Source organism: Cyclopterus lumpus, chromosome 14, assembly GCF_009769545.1.
Source record: "Cyclopterus lumpus isolate fCycLum1 chromosome 14, fCycLum1.pri, whole genome shotgun sequence".
NCBI lineage: Eukaryota > Metazoa > Chordata > Actinopteri > Perciformes > Cyclopteridae > Cyclopterus > Cyclopterus lumpus.
Window position 1 is genome coordinate 1257501 of NC_046979.1, and position 20000 is coordinate 1277500.

Genomic DNA, 20000 nt, shown 5'->3' on the forward strand with positions numbered 1-20000 from the left:
GGACACTAAATGACAATAAAGGAAAATAAAGGACAATAAGGGACAATAAATGACAATAAGGGAGAATAAATGACAATAAGGGAGAATAAAGGACAATAAATGACAACAAGGGAGAATAAAGGACAATAAGGGAGAATAAAGGACAATAAATGACAACAAGGGAGAATAAATGACAATAAGGGAGAATAAAGGAGAATAAAGGACAATAAGGGACAATAAATGACAATAAGGGAGAATAAAGGACAATAAGGGACAATAAAGGACAATAAATGGCAATAAGGGAGAATAAATGACAATAAGGGAGAATAAAGGACAATAAGGGAGAATAAAGGACAATAAGGGACACTAAATGACAATAAAGGAAAATAAAGGACAATAAGGGACAATAAATGACAATAAGGGAGAATAAATGACAATAAGGGAGAATAAAGGACAATAAATGACAACAAGGGAGAATAAAGGACAATAAGGGAGAATAAAGGACAATAAATGACAACAAGGGAGAATAAATGACAATAAGGGAGAATAAAGGACAATAAGGGACAATAAGGGACAATAAATGACAATAAGGGACAATAAAGGACAATAAGGGACAATAAATGTCAATAAGGGCGAATAAAGGACAATAAGGGACAATAAAGGACAATAAATGTCAATAAGGGAGAATAAAGGACAATAAAGGACAATAAGGGACAATAAAGGACAATAAAGGACAATAAGGGAGAATAAAGGACAATAAGGGACAATAAAGGACAATAAGGGACAATAAAGGACAATAAGGGACAATAAAGGACAATAAGGGACAATAAAGGACAATAAGGGACAATAAAGGACAAACCGCTCTCTGAACTCATCTCACCTGCAGATTTATTTGATGTCATTTCACACAGAACAAAACAGAAATGTCATAAAGTCTGGCGACAGCATCGTGAAAACGTCTCCAAATGTTGACCCCACACCAAACACGCATCAGAAGAAACAACAACAACAACAACAACAACAACGAGCAGAGAAACGTTAGAAGAAGTTTGTTACCTCCATCCTGCTCGTCGTCTCTCAGCTGCCTCCTTTATGTCGAGGACATGTGAAGAAGAGAGAGAGGAGAGAGAGAGGGGGAAGAGAGAGAGGAGAGAGAGAGAGAGGGGGAGAGAGAGAGGAGAGAGAGAGGGAGAGAGAGAGAGAGAGAGGGGGGAGAGAGAGAGAGAGAGAGGAGAGAGAGAGGGGGAAGAGAGAGAGGAGAGAGAGAGAGAGGGGGAGAGAGAGAGGAGAGAGAGAGAGAGAGGGAGAGAGAGGAGAGAGAGAGAGGGGGGAGAGAGAGAGAGAGAGGAGAGAGAGAGGGGGAAGAGAGAGAGGAGAGAGAGAGAGAGAGAGAGGGTAATAGAGAGAGATAGAGAGAGAGAGAGGAGAGAGAGAGAGAGAGAGGGGGAGAGAGGCCTGCAGGTTAAATATAGAAGAAGAGTCACTACAGACACATAGTGAGAGAGAGCAGCTCATGTTCAGTCACATGGTCATTTCCCTCTTCTTCTTCTTCTTCTTCTTCTTCTTCTTCTTCTTCGTCTCCTTCTTTTTCTTCTTCTCCTTCGTCTTCTTCTCCTTCTTCTTCTTCTTCTTCTTCTTCTTCTTCTTCTCCTTCGTCTCCTTCTTCTTCTGCAGCTTCATGTTGATTAATAACGTTCAGACCACAGAAACTATTTAAAATAAGCTGCGTTTTTTGCCGTGCAGTAAATATTTTCACTACGGTTATTAATTTAGGAACGTTCACATTCATGTTGCACATCGACGCTCTGATCTGAGCCGTAGACTGAATATGAGAAGTGGGCGGCGGCTTGTGGACGTTTTGAAGCCTCGAGTTCGATGTTTCGGCCGTCGCCATCTTGTTTTTCTTTGCAGCCGGTGAACAGGAAGTGACCGTATGTGACGTAGACTCACAGAAACGTATCCATCACACCATTCGGGTGTTCCTGTTATTTTGTCCACCCCCCCATCCTGTTTGTGTGTGGTGGTGCATCTCCTCTTGGCCTCGAGCGTGGACGATGACACAGAAACCAGAACGTGGACCAAGAGGAACCAAGAGGAACCAAGAGGAACCTGAAGCAGGACGTTGAGTCACTTTCGTTTCTCCTTTTGTGTTTCTTCACTTTCATCCCAAAAGTCGAGCGTTTTAACCCATCTGGAACCAAAGAGCAGCACCACAACAGACACAAACGACAACAGACTCAAACGACAACAGACACAAACGACAACAGACACAAACGACACAACAGACACAAACGACACAATAGACACAAACGACACAATAGACAAACGACAACAGACACAAACGACAACAGACAAACAACACAACAGACACAAACAACAACAGACAAACAACACAACAGACACAAACGACACAACAGACACAAACGGCACAACAGGCACAAACAACAGACACAAACGACACAACAGACAAAAGACACAACAGACACAAACGACAACAGACAAACAACACAAACGACACAACAGACAAAAGACACAACAGACACAAACGACAACAGACAAACGACACAACAGACACAAATGACAGACACAAATGACACAACAGACACAAATGACACAACAGACACAAACAACACCACAGACACAAACAACACAACAGACACAAATGACACAACATACAACAGACACAAATGACAATAGACACAACAGACGACAATAGACACAAACAATAGACACAGACGACAATAGACACAAACAACACAACAGACACAAACAACACAACAGACACAAACAACACAACAGACACAAACAACACAACAGACACCACAGACACAAACAACAACAACAGACACACACAAATGACAACAGACACAAACGACAACAGACACCACAGGCACAAACGACAACAGACACAAATGACAACAGACACAAATGACAACAGACATAAACAACAGACACAAATGACAACAGACACAAATGACAACAGACATAAACAACAGACACAAACGACAACATACACACATAAACGACAACAGACACAAACGACACAAACAACAACAGACACAACAACAGACACAAACGACAACATACACACATAAACGACAACAGACACAAACGACACAAACAACAACAGACACCACAGACACAAACGACAACAGACACAAACGACACAAACAACAACAGACACAAACAACAACAGACAAACAACACAACAGACACAAACGGCACAACAGGCACAAACAACAGACACAAACGACACAACAGACAAAAGACACAACAGACACAAACGACAACAGACAAACGACACAACAGACACAAATGACAGACACAAATGACACAACAGACACAAACAACACCACAGACACAAACAACACAACAGACACAAATGACACAACATACAACAGACACAAACGACAATAGACACAAACAATAGACACAAACGACAATAGACACAAACAACACAACAGACACAAACAACACAACAGACACCACAGACACAAACAACAACAACAGACACACACAAATGACAACAGACACAAACGACAACAGACACCACAGGCACAAACGACAACAGACACAAATGACAACAGACACAACAACAGACACAAACGACAACATACACACATAAACGACAACAGACACAAACAACAACAGACACCACAGACACAAACGACAACAGACACACAACACAAACAACAACAGACACAAATGACACAACAGACACAAACAACACAACAGGGTTTTGAATGGTGGACTTGGTGGTAAAACCGTTTTTTTCAAAGAAATGTAAAGATGCTTGCAGATAAAAAGATTTACAAAGTAAAAATGACGCTGTGTGTTTCTCACTTAATCTTGAGACTTGACCAATCAGTGTCATCGGCGACGTGTTCGGAGGGGAGGAGTGAAGCAGACAGGAAGGAGGAGTGACGCAGACAGGAAGGAGGAGGGAGACCATATAAGGGGAAATTAATGTGGCAGGAAATGGGACCTGAAAGACGTTACGCAACATCACAGCTTCTGTCAACAACACGTGGAAAAAAACATAACATGTAAATATGAGAATACGACTGCAGTAACGTAAAGATTTGTAAAAGTTTTCTCAGGACTTGTTTGGATTTATTTGGGACTTGACTTTAGACTCATTGGGTTAACTTGAGACTTGACTTGGGACTTGACTTTAGACTCATTGGGTTAACTTGAGACTTGACTTGGGACTTGACTTTAGACTCATTGGGTTAACTTGAGACTTGACTTGGGACTTGACTTTAGACTCATTGGGTTAACTTGAGACTTGACTTGGGACTTGACTTTAGACTCATTGGGTTAACTTGAGACTTGACTTGGGACTTGACTTCGGAGGGTTAACTGGGAACTTGACTGTGGAGCGTTTTACTCTTCATGTTGGTGTTGACTCAGGACTTGTTGGTCCTGACTTGTGGGACTTGTTGGTCTTGACTTGTGAGACCTCTGATTCTTGAATTGTTGGTCTTAACTTGGGATTTGTTGGTCTTGATTTGGGACTTGTTGGCCTGGACTTGTGAGACCTCTGATTCTTGAATTGTTGGTCTTCACTTGGGACTTGTTGGTCTTAAATTGGGACTTGTTGGTCTTAAATTAAGACTTGTTGGTCGTAACTTGTGGGACTTGTTGGTCTTGACTTGTGAGACCTCTGATTCTTGAATTGTTGGTCTTAACTTGGACTTGTTGGTCTTAAATTGGGACTTGTTGGTCTTAAATTGGGACTTGTTGGTCTTGATTTGGGACTTGTTGGTCTTGATTTGGGACTTGTTGGTCTTGACTTGGGACTTATTGGTCTTGATTTGGGACTTGTTGGCCTTGACTTGGGACTTGTTAGTCTTAACTTTTGGGACTTGTTGGTCTTAACTTGGGACTTGTTAGTCTTAAATTGGGACTTGTTGGCCTTGACTTGGGACTTGTTAGTCTTAACTTGTGGGACTTGTTGGTCTTGAATTGGGACTTGTTGGTCTTGACTTGGGACTTGTTGGTCTTAAATTGGGACTTGTTGGTCTTGAATTGGGACTTGTTGGCCTTGACTTGGGACTTGTTAGTCTTAACCTGTGGGACTTGTTGGTCTTAAATTGGGACTTGTTGGTCTTGACTTGGGACTTGTTGGTCTTAACTTGGGACTTGTTGGCCTTGACTTGGGACTTGTTAGTCTTAACTTGGGACTTGTTGGCCTTGACTTGTGGGACTTGTTGGTCTTGAGTTGGGACTTGTTGGCCTTGACTTGGGACTTGTTGGTCTTGACTTGGGACTTGTTGTCCTTGACTTGTGGGACTTGTTGGCCTTGATTTGTGGGACTTGTTGGCCTTGACTTGGGACTTGTTGGCCTTGATTTGTGGGACTTGTTAGTCTTAACTTGGGACTTGTTGTCCTTGACTTGTGGGACTTGTTGGCCTTGATTTGTGGGACTTGTTGGCCTTGACTTGGGACTTGTTGGCCTTGACTTGTGGGACTTGTTGGCCTTGACTTGGGACTTGTTGGCCTTGACTTGTGGGACTTGTTAGTCTTAACTTGGGACTTGTTGGTCTTGACTTGGGACTTGTTGGCCTTGACTTGTGGGACTTGTTAGTCTTAACTTGGGACTTGTTGGTCTTGACTTGGGACTTGTTGGCCTTGACTTGTGGGACTTGTTGGTCTTGACTTGGGACTTGTTGTCCTTGACTTGTGGGACTTGTTAGTCTTAACTTGGGACTTGTTGGCCTTGACTTGTGGGACTTGTTGGTCTTGACTTGTGGGACTTGTTGGCCTTGACTTGTGGGACTTGTTGGTCTTGACTTGTGGGACTTGTTGGTCTTGACTTGGGACTTGTTGTCCTTGACTTGTGGGACTTGTTAGTCTTAACTTGGGACTTGTTGGCCTTGACTTGTGGGACTTGTTAGTCTTAACTTGGGACTTGTTGGCCTTGACTTGGGACTTGTTGTCCTTGACTTGTGGGACTTGTTAGTCTTAACTTGGGACTTGTTGGCCTTGACTTGTGGGACTTGTTGGTCTTGACTTGGGACTTGTTGGCCTTGACTTGTGGGACTTGTTAGTCTTAACTTGGGACTTGTTGGCCTTGACTTGGGACTTGTTGTCCTTGACTTGTGGGACTTGTTAGTCTTAACTTGGGACTTGTTGGCCTTGACTTGTGGGACTTGTTGGTCTTGACTTGGGACTTGTTGGCCTTGACTTGTGGGACTTGTTAGTCTTAACTTGGGACTTGTTGGCCTTGACTTGGGACTTGTTGTCCTTGACTTGTGGGACTTGTTAGTCTTAACTTGGGACTTGTTGGCCTTGACTTGTGGGACTTGTTGGTCTTGACTTGTGGGACTTGTTGGTCTTGACTTGTGGGACTTGTTAGTCCTTGAACTTGTGGACTTGTTAGTCCTTAACTTGGGACTTGTTGTCCTTGACTTGTGGGACTTGTTAGGTCTTGACTTGTGGGACTTGTTGGTCCTTGACTTGTGGGACTTGTTGGTCCTTGACTTGTGGGACTTGTTAGTCTTGAACTTGGGACTTGTTGGTCCTTGACTTGGGACTTGTTAGTCCTTGACTTGTGGGACTTGTTGGTCTTGACTTGGGACTTGTTGTCCTTGACTTGTGGGACTTGTTAGTCTTAACTTGGGACTTGTTGGCCTTGACTTGTGGGACTTGTTGGTCTTGACTTGTGGGACTTGTTGGTCTTGACTTGGGACTTGTTGGTCTCAACATGTGAGACTGAACTCTGGAATTCATAACAAAGACTTAACTTTGTTATGAATTCCATTCTTTTTTCTTTATTACTTAAACTTGGAACGTCAGGTAGAAATATCCTTTGATTTGGTGCTTTTTTAATGCTACAAGAGCCGCGTTGCTTCTCCTCAGTCTGCTGCTGTCGCTCAGCGGCTCTGTGGCGCCACCCGGTGGCTAAACGTCCCGAGCAGCTGACAGGTCAGTGAATGCACCACCAGCAGACCGATATTCAGTTCTAAATTAAGTGGAGTTTAATAGATTTTTGACTTTCAACAGTTGTCTTTAGTCTGTTTTAGTTCAATCGTCTGAAGGCTGAAATATTGTTAAGAAAATAGTCAAATTAAGTAATTTAAGTGCTATTAAGGGATTCGAGCAAATTAATGTATTAAATAATTCATTAATTCAAGATAAAAAATGAGAGCATCACATTTAAATTGGAGAGGAAGATTTAAAGTTATGAGAGGGAAATTCATTTCAAGAGCATTAATTAAATAATTAAAAAAACAATGTATTCAGTTTTCGGAGCACCAACTCGGCTATTTGAGAGAACAATTTATTAAATCCATTTAAGAGCAAGAATAGAGCTAATTGTTTTGTTTGCTTGGTTAGTTAATTTAATTATAATTCTTCTATCTTATTTCCTGTATATATTGTGCATTTCTTACATTTTATTGCTTAAATTAAGAGCACAGATGAAGTCAGTTGAAAGCATTAACATATTTATAGTATTTTTTGAGTGCACAAATTAAGTAATTAGCTCAATGAGAGTATGTTATATTTATTTTGAGAGCACAAATTAATAAGATTGGAAGTAATTTGAGAGCTTGAAATATGACATCAAGAGCTCGTGTTGAGGGATTTATTAAACCAGGAGTACGACTTAAGTAATTCAAGAGTAATTCATTAATTTGAGGGTATAAATTAAACTATTTATTTTTAAACTATTCGCTAACCCCACATTAAGTAATTCAAGGTAAACTAATCAATTGCATCATTTATCAAATCAAGAGCATGCATTTTTAGTTATTACTTGAATTATGTAATTAAAGAGCATAAAAATACACATTTTTACACAAAAGAGCCGACATCAACATCAAATACAATAAAATATAAACGGCAACAATCTTCGACCGTTTGTTTATTGCAAACTTTTCAGATTCATAAATAAAAACACTTGATGAATAATATTCCTGCAGGTTGTGGCGACACGTGCGAGTTCAGTTTCAGGGCACAGGTGACAGGGATTCTGGGTAATGGAGTCCTCACGTAGCAACTCCTTAAATAAACACTTTGTGACAGTTGTTTTTGTTCAGAGTAAATAAAGTTAAAGTTCAGCTTCACATCCTGCCTCACAAAACACACACACACACACACCAGCTGATTAATGTGTGTGTGTGTGTGTGTGTGTCATTAATCTAAACTGTGCAGACACATTCATACTTCTCTAAGTAAAATCTTACATTTCCTCTACAGGTGAACATCAAACTGAAAATAAGTTAAAGGAAGCGACCTCCGTGTAAAAAACGTTGCCTATAAAATAATAATTAGGGCTGAACTGAATTTTTAATCTTCTGATCATTTTCTTCATCCATTGATTGTTTTGTCAATGAAATAGTAAAAGATTGTCTCGTTTGGTTCGGTCCAAAACCCCCAAAATGTGAAAGTAGTAAATTATCACAGTGGAGACGGTTTGACTTTTATTAATGATAACGGTCTAAAACGATAAATTATCAGATCGGTTTCTGCATTATTTTCTGGCGATCGACTAAACGTTGAGTCTGAAATGATGAAATGAATCAGAAACTCTGATAAACGTCAACACGACTTGTAAAACTGCTGAAACTCCGATAAATACACATGAACCATGAAATACACTGAAGACCGTGTGAGTTCCCATCATGCATCTGGTGAGCGTTAACTGAAGGTCTGCCGCCGGATTCTGTCCCAGAACATTTTAGAAGAAGTGAACGACGTTTTGAAGCCTCCAGTTCGGCGATTTCGAGGAGTGACGTAGAGACGCCGTATGTCGACCTGTCAATTACTGTGTAGCCCCGCCCATAAAGCATACCCTGCCTTATGGTCTGTTTGACTCTAGATGGACCATGATTTCCTAAATGAACATCATGTTAGTCTCGTTCGCGTCGCGGTCTGGGAGGAAGTGGGCGTTAACGTCCTCACGTCTGGGAGGAAGTGGGCGTTAACATCCTCAGGTCTGGGAGGAAGTGGGCGTTAACATCCTCAGGTCTGGGAGGAAGTGAGCGTTAACGTCCTCAGGTCTGGGAGGAAGTGGGCGTTAACATCCTCAGGTCTGGGAGGAAGTGGGCGTTAACATCCTCAGGTCTGGGAGGAAGTGGGAGTTAACGTCCTCAGGTCTGGGAGGAAGTGGGAGTTAACGTCCTCAAGTCTGGGAGGAAGTGGGCGTTAACGTCCTCAGGTCTGGGAGGAAGTGGGAGTTAACGTCCTCAAGTCTGGGAGGAAGTGAGCGTTAACATCCTCAGGTCTGGGAGGAAGTGGGCGTTAACGTCCTCAGGTCTGGGAGGAAGTGGGAGTTAACGTCCTCAAGTCTGGGAGGAAGTGGGCGTTAACGTCCTCACGTCTGGGAGGAAGTGGGAGTTAACGTCCTCAGGTCTGGGAGGAAGTGGGAGTTAACGTCCTCAGGTCTGGGAGGAAGTGGGCGTTAACGTCCTCACGTCTGGGAGGAAGTGGGAGTTAACGTCCTCAGGTCTGGGAGGAAGTGGGCGTTAACGTCCTCACGTCTGGGAGGAAGTGGGAGTTAACGTCCTCAGGTCTGGGAGGAAGTGGGCGTTAACGTCCTCACGTCTGGGAGGAAGTGGGAGTTAACGTCCTCAGGTCTGGGAGGAAGTGGGTGTTAACGTCCTCACGTCTGGGAGGAAGTGGGCGTTAACGTCCTCACGTCTGGGAGGAAGTGGGAGTTAACGTCCTCAGGTCTGGGAGGAAGTGGGCGTTAACGTCCTCACGTCTGGGAGGAAGTGGGCGTTAACATTCTCACGTCTGGGAGGAAGTGGGAGTTAACGTCCTCAGGTCTGGGAGGAAGTGGGCGTTAACGTCCTCACGTCTGGGAGGAAGTGGGAGTTAACGTCCTCAGGTCTGGGAGGAAGTGGGAGTTAACATTCTCACGTCTGGGAGGAAGTGGGAGTTAACGTCCTCACGTCTGGGAGGAAGTGGGTGTTAACGTCCTCAGGTCTGGGAGGAAGTGGGCGTTAACGTCCTCACGTCTGGGAGGAAGTGGGCGTTAACATTCTCACGTCTGGGAGGAAGTGGGCGTTAACGTCCTCACGTCTGGGAGGAAGTGGGAGTTAACGTCCTCAGGTCTGGGAGGAAGTGGGCGTTAACGTCCTCACGTCTGGGAGGAAGTGGGAGTTAACGTCCTCAGGTCTGGGAGGAAGTGGGAGTTAACATTCTCACGTCTGGGAGGAAGTGGGAGTTAACGTCCTCACGTCTGGGAGGAAGTGGGTGTTAACGTCCTCAGGTCTGGGAGGAAGTGGGCGTTAACGTCCTCACGTCTGGGAGGAAGTGGGAGTTAACGTCCTCAGGTCTGGGAGGAAGTGGGCGTTAACGTCCTCACGTCTGGGAGGAAGTGGGCGTTAACATTCTCACGTCTGGGAGGAAGTGGGAGTTAACGTCCTCACGTCTGGGAGGAAGTGGGTGTTAACATCCTCACGTCTGGGAGGAAGTGGGCGTTAACATTCTCACGTCTGGGAGGAAGTGGGAGTTAACGTCCTCAGGTCTGGGAGGAAGTGGGCGTTAACATTCTCACGTCTGGGAGGAAGTGGGAGTTAACGTCCTCACGTCTGGGAGGAAGTGGGAGTTAACGTCCTCAGGTCTGGGAGGAAGTGGGAGTTAACGTCCTCAGGTCTGGGAGGAAGTGGGTGTTAACGTCCTCAGGTCTGGGAGGAAGTGGGTGTTAACATCCTCACGTCTGGGAGGAAGTGGGAGTTAACGTCCTCAGGTCTGGGAGGAAGTGGGAGTTAACGTCCTCAGGTCTGGAAGGAAGTGGGAGTTAACGTCCTCAGGTCTGGGAGGAAGTGGGAGTTAACGTCCTCACGTCTGGGAGGAAGTGGGAGTTAACGTCCTCAGGTCTGGGAGGAAGTGGGTGTTAACGTCCTCAGGTCTGGGAGGAAGTGGGTGTTAACATCCTCACGTCTGGGAGGAAGTGGGAGTTAACGTCCTCAGGTCTGGGAGGAAGTGGGAGTTAACGTCCTCAGGTCTGGAAGGAAGTGGGTGTCGTACTTTTCTGCCTCGTTAAGCCAAATTGGATCTTCTCAAGTTTAACAGAGAGAGAGAAAAATGATTAATTGCCAGAAGAGTATAAAGCGGCCGCCGTTGCCCGTTGGCGAGGGTTTGGTTTCAGTAGCGGATAAAAGCAGGTGTGCGTGTTCAGTGGCGTCCCTGCTTCTTCTTAAAGATCTTATTGAAAGCGTTTCTCCTCCGGCTGACGGACGACTCGCTCTCGTCTCCTGCGTCCTCGTCCACGGGGCTCGTTCCGGCGGCCGAGAAGACGGCCGAACCGGCGTCGGCGTCGGCGGCGATGCAGAGGGAGCGGGTGGAGCTCGAGGGGGCGGCGGGTCCGGGAACGAGGCCGCCCCTCAGCTCCCCGAGGCTGGAGCTCTTCTCCAGGCTTCCGAGCCCAGAGCCCTGAAACTGCGAGGGGTGGAGCCTGGACGAGAGGAGGAAGGGCTTGGAGCCGTACGAGCCTCGTGATTCGCCGGGAGAGAGCGAGTCAGAGTCGGAGAGGTTCATGATGTCCCTGAGAGAGAACGCTATTAGTGGAACTCATTACTTCATGTAGATATTTTACCACAATGTGAACACGATAGCAAACAATACAAAATGATCAATAGAAGTAGAAAATGGAAGTATGACGTTAAAATACAGCAGGAGGAAAAACAAAGAAGAGATATTTAAGAAAACCCTGTGTTTGATTGATGAAACATGCCCAGACCACAATTGGTTCTTGTTTTATCGAACTAAGATAGTAAATAAAGATTGTTGTTGTTATAGATATAGAACTGTGCAAGAAATTAGTTTTTCGCAGGAAAAACAAGCCAAAATGTAAACCATAAATACTGACCTCGTAAACTCTAAATCCTGAAAATTCATAAACTCTCAATCCTGAAAACTCGTGAAATTCGGAAAGTCCAAATTCAGAAACAAAAAATTTCTAAAATGTCATAAACTAACATTTTTGAAAATGTCGTAAATTCAAAATTCTGAACATTTTGGAAACTCATAATTCTGAAATTTTCGTAAACTCTAAACTCTTAAATCCTGAAAAGACGTAAACTCGAAATCCTGAAAACTCGTAAAACTCCTAAATTCCGAAAACTATTAAAACTCTTAAATCCTGAAACCTATTAAAACCCTTAAATCCTGAAAACCCTTAAATCTGACCTAAATCAATAGATTCAGATCAAATATGTGCGTACGAATGTTTCATCAATGAGGCTCACTGCGTGTTTTATTTCTCGTCAGTTTAAATCGGTTTCATTGGGGAAAGAAACGTCCGTGAAGAGGAAAACAATACCCGAAGCTGCCGGAGCGGGGCCGCTGCTTCGGGGCCGTCGCAGCGCCCCCTGCAGGCGGGAGGCTGCGAGCCACTTCCACAGAATGGAAGCAGGAAGACCGGAAGAGCAGAGTGGAAAAGTGAGCGGCGCCCTCAGCGTAGGACGAAGAAGAAGAAAAAGAAGAAGAAGAGGAAGAAGAGGACGTGGAGGGCACAGCGAGGAACTCTAGCTGGCCAATAGAGAGGCTGCGAATCTGCTGGCCGCTGGGAGGGCGGGGCGATGCGATCAAGCCACGCCCCTCCAGTTGAGGTAAGCCCCGCCCTTCAACCGACCTCTGAGAGCTGAACGTCTGACCGGGGTCCACCATCCTCTGTCGCAGGGGCATCAGACTCTGAGCTGTGGGGACAAACAGAGGCAGAGGAGAGTTGGTTGTTTTATTTTGAAAACCAGAAACACAGGAAGTTCAGGCACTGAAGAAAATATGCAAAAGAAGAAGTAAAAGCTTTTTATCCAAAGAGTATTGAAGAGTGTCATACTGCAGATGAATGTGATTCCAAAACAAGAATCATTTTATAAATTAATGTGACGACAGCTGTCAAATATTACAAAAGAAAAAACGATAAAACACAATTTTCAAAATAGTTAAAAAATGAATCTGTCTTGTTGTGGAATCAAAACAACTGAAATTGACTTGTGCAATAATACATATTAATAAAAGCATTAATGTTGTGCCTTTAACTGCTGCAGACCTGTAAGTGGATGTTAGTGGAAAGAGGTAAATAGTAAATAGTAAATAGTGTTCCAGGTCTTCAGAGGGAGAAAAGAGGAAGAGATTCTTCTGGAAAACATCCAAACAGCTTTGATCTGACCAGAGGGAGGAAGGTGGAGGAAGAGGAGGGTGAAGCTGCACAGGTGAGGAGCCATTCACATGGACAGCTGCCGACAAGTTAGCATTTAGCTGCCTTACGTTAGCTAAACGGCTAACGCAAGGCAACTAAACTGCATGATAACAAGCTAACGTTGAGGCATGTTGTCTGTGATTTTTGTATAATTTTCTAATTTTACCAAATAAAACATAAAATGTCTGTTCTTGAAATATTTTCACATGTCTGCACTTTGACTTCCGCCGCCTTCTGGTTGATTTAAACCTCTTTGGTCATAAACCAACAAAGAAATGTATTGTTATTTATTCTTTATTGAATGTATGAAATGATCAATGATCCAGTTCAATTATAAATAGCTTAACACATTAAACGGAAAACTATTTAATCTAACTTAAAATAGCACATCAAATGTATTTTATTTATTTATAATTTTAAACGTTGATTCAATTAAATTTTTATGAAATTCTAGCAATTCTAAAATGTTTACTTATTTCTAAGATGCAAGTGTTTTTTATAAATGTATATAAATTTTTATAAAAAATTTAGAATTTTTTTTTTTTACATCTATCACTCTTTTTTTCACATACGTTTTATGTTTTTTTACTGTTATTTAATTGTAATTGTGGGAATCCTGGCGGAGTTTGGGGGTGCTCGTCAAGTGTACAGAGGTATGAACCAATCAGATTGTGGGTGGGGGGAGGCTGAAAGAGGGAGGGGCCAACCAGAGTGCTTCCATGGTGACTGGGTGTCAGCGATGCCACTCAGGGGCCAGAGGTCGCTCACTCGCCGGTCCATCTGCCATGCTGCGTCTGGAGGGACCCAATCAAGAGAGAGAGATGCCAAGAGAAGAGGAACCAATCAGAGGAGGGGGCGGAGACCACAGGTGAGCGGAGAGATAACGAGGTCAGGTAAAAGTTTGATTATTATTAATTCTTTTTTTTTGTTATGGTTTTCAAACAGGAATGTTGACAGAGTAAATCTCTGGTTCAGTTTGTCCCTCATGAGCCTCCGTAAGAAACCGGAGGGGATTAGTGGCGCTTTAAGGAGATTTAAAGAGACAGTACCATAGCATACCATAATCTCTACGGTGTTTTTACCACTCAAAGACCTCGAGACTTCAGTAGGAGTTCCTCTGATGTACAAACACTTTAAAAAAAAACACATCAAAAACTAGTGTTGAAAAGTCAAGAATCCGCTGCTTTGTTGATATTTTTCTTCTTTACTCCAATAATAACTATTCCAAAATATCTATATGCACCTGCACATTTATACTGGAACAAAAAGGACATAAAACAACAATAAAATAGAGAATAAATAAATAAATAAACCAAAGACTTCATTCGGTCTCTTTGTTTTGCACACAGAAACTAAAATAATCCCTTAAAAACAGTTGGTTACCGTGGTTACCGTAGGTTTGATCAAACGGGAGCAGCGGATAAATCCACATTTGTATTTGTTTCCCGAGACAGAAGAAAAATGTAAAATACTTGTGATTGACTTACACTGCAGCGTCCCAGGAGACATGATGTCCTCGTCCATGTCGTCGAGGTCGTCGGAGAGGAGGAGGTGCTGGGGGGTCGGAGGTCGCAGGCCGAGGAAGGACGGGTCCAGGTTGAGGGCGGCGGCCAGCGCTCCCAGACCCGGGTTGTTGACGAGGCAGAAGCCCGTCAGGCACTCGAGCTGCTGCCAGCGGTGGAGCTTCTCCCTCAGGGCCGCCGTCACCTCGGCCAGGGCCTGTCTGAGGGGGAGGGGCGTTAGCTAGGGGGCGGGGCCTTACCAGGGATGGGGCGGGGCCGCCATAACAAGCCGCCTCCACAGGTGTGAAGCATGTCTAACGAGTCTTTAAAAACGGATCATAAGACTCAGATGGGACGCAAATGATAACTTTTAGATCTCTGGTTATGTTTTGTTATTGATCATCAATGATCCACATTAACAGATACAGATCACTTTGTTGTTCGTCCCCAAAATCATTTCAACACTCTGGAGTCAGTAATCCATCAAAAATACTACATGTTTTACTCTAATATATATTTTATTTATTTATTTCATGGGAAAACATCTGGCTTTATTCTAGTTTATCACCAACACTACATTTGTGAAACAGGAAGCTGTTCCAGTGTAAATCAAAACATGTTTAATCAAATATATTATTTAAATAAAACAATAAATTATTTCCCATTTTGTGTTTTTCTGCAAATAAAGTATAAGGATAACATTGAGAATTGTTGACTTTTGTTGTTGCTCAAAATCCCTGTAAATAATTAGTTTTATTGATTTATTAATGTACATTTTTTTAATTTGTTATATTTGTATGTTTTAAATAAAACATGCTTCTCCGTCTCTTCATCCACTCACTTGGCCGACAGGATCTTGTGGTCGACGTCGTCCAGCGAGGAGCTGTGAGCCACGTGGAACGTCCCGAACAGAGAGCTCCTCTTCTTCTTGATCTTCTCCGCCTGAAACGCCATCATCATCATCATCATCATCACCACCATCATCATCATCACCACCATCATCATCATCACCGTCATCATCACCATCATCATCATCACCACCATCATCACCACCATCATCATCACCATCATCATCATCACCACCATCATCATCACCATCACCATCATCACCACCATCATCACCATCATCACCGTCATCATCATCATCATCATCACCACCATCATCATCACCGTCACCATCATCACCACCATCATCACCATCATCACCGTCATCATCATCATCACCACCATCATCATCACCGTCATCATCACCATCATCATCATCACCACCATCATCATCACCATCACCATCATCACCACCATCATCACCATCATCATCATCACCACCATCACCGTCATCATCACCATCATCACCATCATCATCACCATCATCATCACCGTCATCATCATCACCACCATCACCATCACCATCATCATCATCATCATCACCACCATCATCATCATCATCACCACCATCATCATCACCATCACCGTCATCATCATCATCACCATCACCGTCATCATCACCATCATCATCATCACCACCATCATCATCACCGTCATCATCACCATCATCATCATCACCACCATCATCATCACCATCACCATCATCACCACCATCATCACCATCATCATCATCACCACCATCACCGTCATCATCACCATCATCACCATCATCATCACCATCATCATCACCGTCATCATCATCACCACCATCACCATCATCATCATCATCATCATCATCACCACCATCATCATCATCATCATCACCACCATCATCATCACCATCACCGTCATCATCATCACCACCATCACCGTCATCATCACCATCATCATCTATATATATATGTGTGTGTGTATGTGTATATATATATACACATATACATTTTAAATATATAAAAAATGTATATTCTCTGCTTGCATTCCTCTAATTTCATGTGTTTTTATGTTCCATCTTTAATCCTGAATGTATTATTTTTTTACGTCTTTATGCCTCCACTGGTTCCCCGTGTTTAACGTCACGTTGCTATGAATTGTGGGTAATTTCCCTTTGGGCAAAGTCTACATCAAGTGCTGACTTGTTCAACAAGTTCATAAAAGGACTCAAAATGTCTGCGAGACTCAAACACCCGACGTGACGGACAGAACGAAACCGAGAGGGTGTTGTTGTTGTTGTTGTTGTTGTTGTTGTTGTCGCCCTCACCCCCTCTCTGGCCTGCAGCAGCTGCTTCTCTGCGCTCTGCTTCTTGATGTTGTAGTACTGAACCTCCACCTCGTGCGTCAGCTGCAGCCACTTCTGCAGAGACTCCGGCGGCGCCCAGTGTGCGCGCGACTCCAGCTCCCTCTCCGCCTTCCTCAGCGCCGTGCGCACCTGCAGACACGCAAACAGGAAGTAGCGGTGACGAGAGGGGGCGGGCCTGAAACCCGAGTGGGTGGAGCCAACGCCCGCCTACCTGATCCAGGTCCTCCTCGGCGTACTTCTGCCGGCTCCTCTCGTTCCCCGTTCCCCGGCGGAGCTCTCGGAGCCGCTGAGCTTCCTGCTTGGCCGAGTCGATCTCGCTCCGCAGCTCCTCCTCCACCTTCACCTTCTCCACCTGCACGCAGCGCTGCTCCTCCTGCGCCTTCTGCAGCCTGCAGGGGGCGACCGCGCTCTGATTGGCTGCTCGAGTCAGGAGGTTCACCGCTAGCTGGTGATACTCGATAGGAGTACTACTAGCTGGTGATACTCGATAGGAGTACTACTAGCTGGTGATACTCGATAGGAGTACTACTAGCTGGTGATACTCGATAGGAGTACTACTAGCTGGTGGTGATACTCGATAGGAGTACTACTAGCTGGTGATACTCGATAGGAGTACTACTAGCTGGTTCTACTCGATAGGAGTACTACTAGCTGGTGGTGATACTCGATAGGAGTACTACTAGCTGGTTCTACTCGATAGGAGTACTACTAGCTGGTGATACTCGATGGGAGTACTACTAGCTGGTGATACTCGATAGGAGTACTACTAGCTGGTGATACTCGATAGGAGTACTACTAGCTGGTGATACTCGATAGGAGTACTACTAGCTGGTGATACTCGATAGGAGTACTACTAGCTGGTGATACTCGATGGGAGTACTACTAGCTGGTTCTACTCGATAGGAGTACTACTAGCTGGTGGTGATACTCGATAGGAGTACTACTAGCTGGTGATACTCGATAGGAGTACTACTAGCTGGGGATACTCGATAGGAGTACTACTAGCTGGTGATACTCGATAGGAGTACTACTAGCTGGTGATACTCGATAGGAGTACTACTAGCTGGTGATACTCGATGGGAGTACTACTAGCTGGTTCTACTCGATAGGAGTACTACTAGCTGGTGGTGATACTCGATAGGAGTACTACTAGCTGGTGATACTCGATAGGAGTACTACTAGCTGGTTCTACTCGATAGGAGTACTACTAGCTGGTTCTACTCGATAGGAGTACTACTAGCTGGGGATACTCGATAGGAGTACTACTAGCTGGTTCTACTCGATAGGAGTACTACTAGCTGGTGATACTCGATGGGAGTACTACTAGCTGGTGCTACTCGATAGGAGTACTACTAGCTGGTGATACTCGATAGGAGTACTACTAGCTGGTTCTACTCGATAGGAGTACTACTAGCTGGTGATACTCGATAGGAGTACTACTAGCTGGGGATACTCGATAGGAGTACTACTAGCTGGTGATACTCGATAGGAGTACTACTAGCTGGTGATACTCGATAGGAGTACTACTAGCTGGGGATACTCGATAGGAGTACTACTAGCTGGTGATACTCGATAGGAGTACTACTAGCTGGTGATACTCGATGGGAGTACTACTAGCTGGTTCTACTCGATAGGAGTACTACTAGCTGGTGGTGATACTCGATAGGAGTACTACTAGCTGGTTCTACTCGATAGGAGTACTACTAGCTGGTGATACTCGATAGGAGTACTACTAGCTGGTTCTACTCGATAGGAGTACTACTAGCTGGGGATACTCGATAGGAGTACTACTAGCTGGTTCTACTCGATAGGAGTACTACTAGCTGGTGATACTCGATGGGAGTACTACTAGCTGGTGCTACTCGATAGGAGTACTACTAGCTGGTGGTGATACTCGATAGGAGTACTACTAGCTGGTGGTGCTACTCGATAGGAGTACTACTAGCTGGTGGTGATACTCGATAGGAGTACTACTAGCTGGTGATACTCGATAGGAGTACTACTAGCTGGTGGTGATACTCGATAGGAGTACTACTAGCTGGTGCTACTCGATAGGAGTACTACTAGCTGGTGATACTAGATGGGAGTACTACTAGCTGGTGGTGATACTCGATAGGAGTACTACTAGCTGGTGGTGATACTCGATAGGAGTACTACTAGCTGGTGATACTCGATAGGAGTACTACTAGCTGGTGATACTCGATAGGAGTACTACTAGCTGGTTCTACTCGATAGGAGTACTACTAGCTGGTGATACTCGATGGGAGTACTACTAGCTGGTGATACTCGATAGGAGTACTACTAGCTGGTGATACTCGATAGGAGTACTACTAGCTGGTGGTGATACTCGATAGGAGTACTACTAGCTGGTGATACTCGATAGGAGTACTACTAGCTGGTGGTGATACTCGATAGGAGTACTACTAGCTGGTTCTACTCGATAGGAGTACTACTAGCTGGTGGTGATACTCGATAGGGGTACTACTAGCTGGTGGTGATACTCGATAGGAGTACTACTAGCTGGTGATACTCGATGGGAGTACTACTAGCTGGTGGTGATACTCGATAGGAGTACTACTAGCTGGTTCTACTCGATAGGAGTACTACTAGCTGGTGATACTCGATGGGAGTACTACTAGCTGGTGATACTCGATAGGAGTACTACTAGCTGGTGCTACTCGATAGGAGTACTACTAGCTGGTGATACTCGATAGGAGTACTACTAGCTGGTGATACTCGATAGGAGTACTACTAGCTGGTTCTACTCGATAGGAGTACTACTAGCTGGTGGTGATACTCGATAGGGGTACTACTAGCTGGTGATACTCGATGGGAGTACTACTAGCTGGTGATACTCGATAGGAGTACTACTAGCTGGTGATACTCGATAGGAGTACTACTAGCTGGTGATACTCGATAGGGGTACTACTAGCTGGTGATACTCGATAGGAGTACTACTAGCTGGTGGTGATACTCGATAGGAGTACTACTAGCTGGTTCTACTCGATAGGAGTACTACTAGCTGGTGGTGATACTCGATAGGAGTACTACTAGCTGGTTCTACTCGATAGGAGTACTACTAGCTGGTTCTACTCGATAGGAGTACTACTAGCTGGTGATACTCGATAGGAGTACTACTAGC

The 20000-nt window shown here is 44.3% G+C and overlaps 2 protein-coding genes and 1 long non-coding RNA gene across 7 annotated transcripts in view; 1 reads left to right on the plus strand and 2 right to left on the minus strand.

The window, feature by feature from the left end:
- Positions 1-1168, minus strand: part of dub (duboraya) — a 12196-nt gene extending 11028 nt beyond the window's left edge. For all 5 annotated transcript variants that reach the window (XM_034550823.1, XM_034550824.1, XM_034550820.1 and 2 more), the window contains exon 1: positions 1036-1168. In XM_034550823.1, coding sequence (XP_034406714.1) covers positions 1036-1041 — 6 coding nt within the window. In that variant the 5' untranslated portion in view covers positions 1042-1168. The remainder of the gene's footprint in view (positions 1-1035) is intronic.
- A 2482-nt stretch (positions 1169-3650) lies between these two features.
- Positions 3651-12971, plus strand: LOC117742374. The gene is made up of 3 exons (XR_004611022.1): positions 3651-4025; positions 6844-6909; positions 12205-12971. It is a non-coding gene; the product is annotated as an uncharacterized LOC117742374 (long non-coding RNA).
- LOC117742373 (stromal interaction molecule 1-like) overlaps positions 10599-20000 on the minus strand; it is a 26072-nt gene continuing 16670 nt past the window's right edge. Inside the window, exons 8-14 of the mRNA XM_034549636.1 lie at positions 17070-17247; positions 16820-16987; positions 15479-15579; positions 14623-14858; positions 13843-13929; positions 12569-12632; positions 10599-11479 (exon numbers count right to left, since the gene is read on the minus strand). Coding sequence (XP_034405527.1) covers positions 11110-11479; positions 12569-12632; positions 13843-13929; positions 14623-14858; positions 15479-15579; positions 16820-16987; positions 17070-17247 — 1204 coding nt within the window. The 3' untranslated portion in view covers positions 10599-11109. The remainder of the gene's footprint in view (positions 11480-12568; positions 12633-13842; positions 13930-14622; positions 14859-15478; positions 15580-16819; positions 16988-17069; positions 17248-20000) is intronic.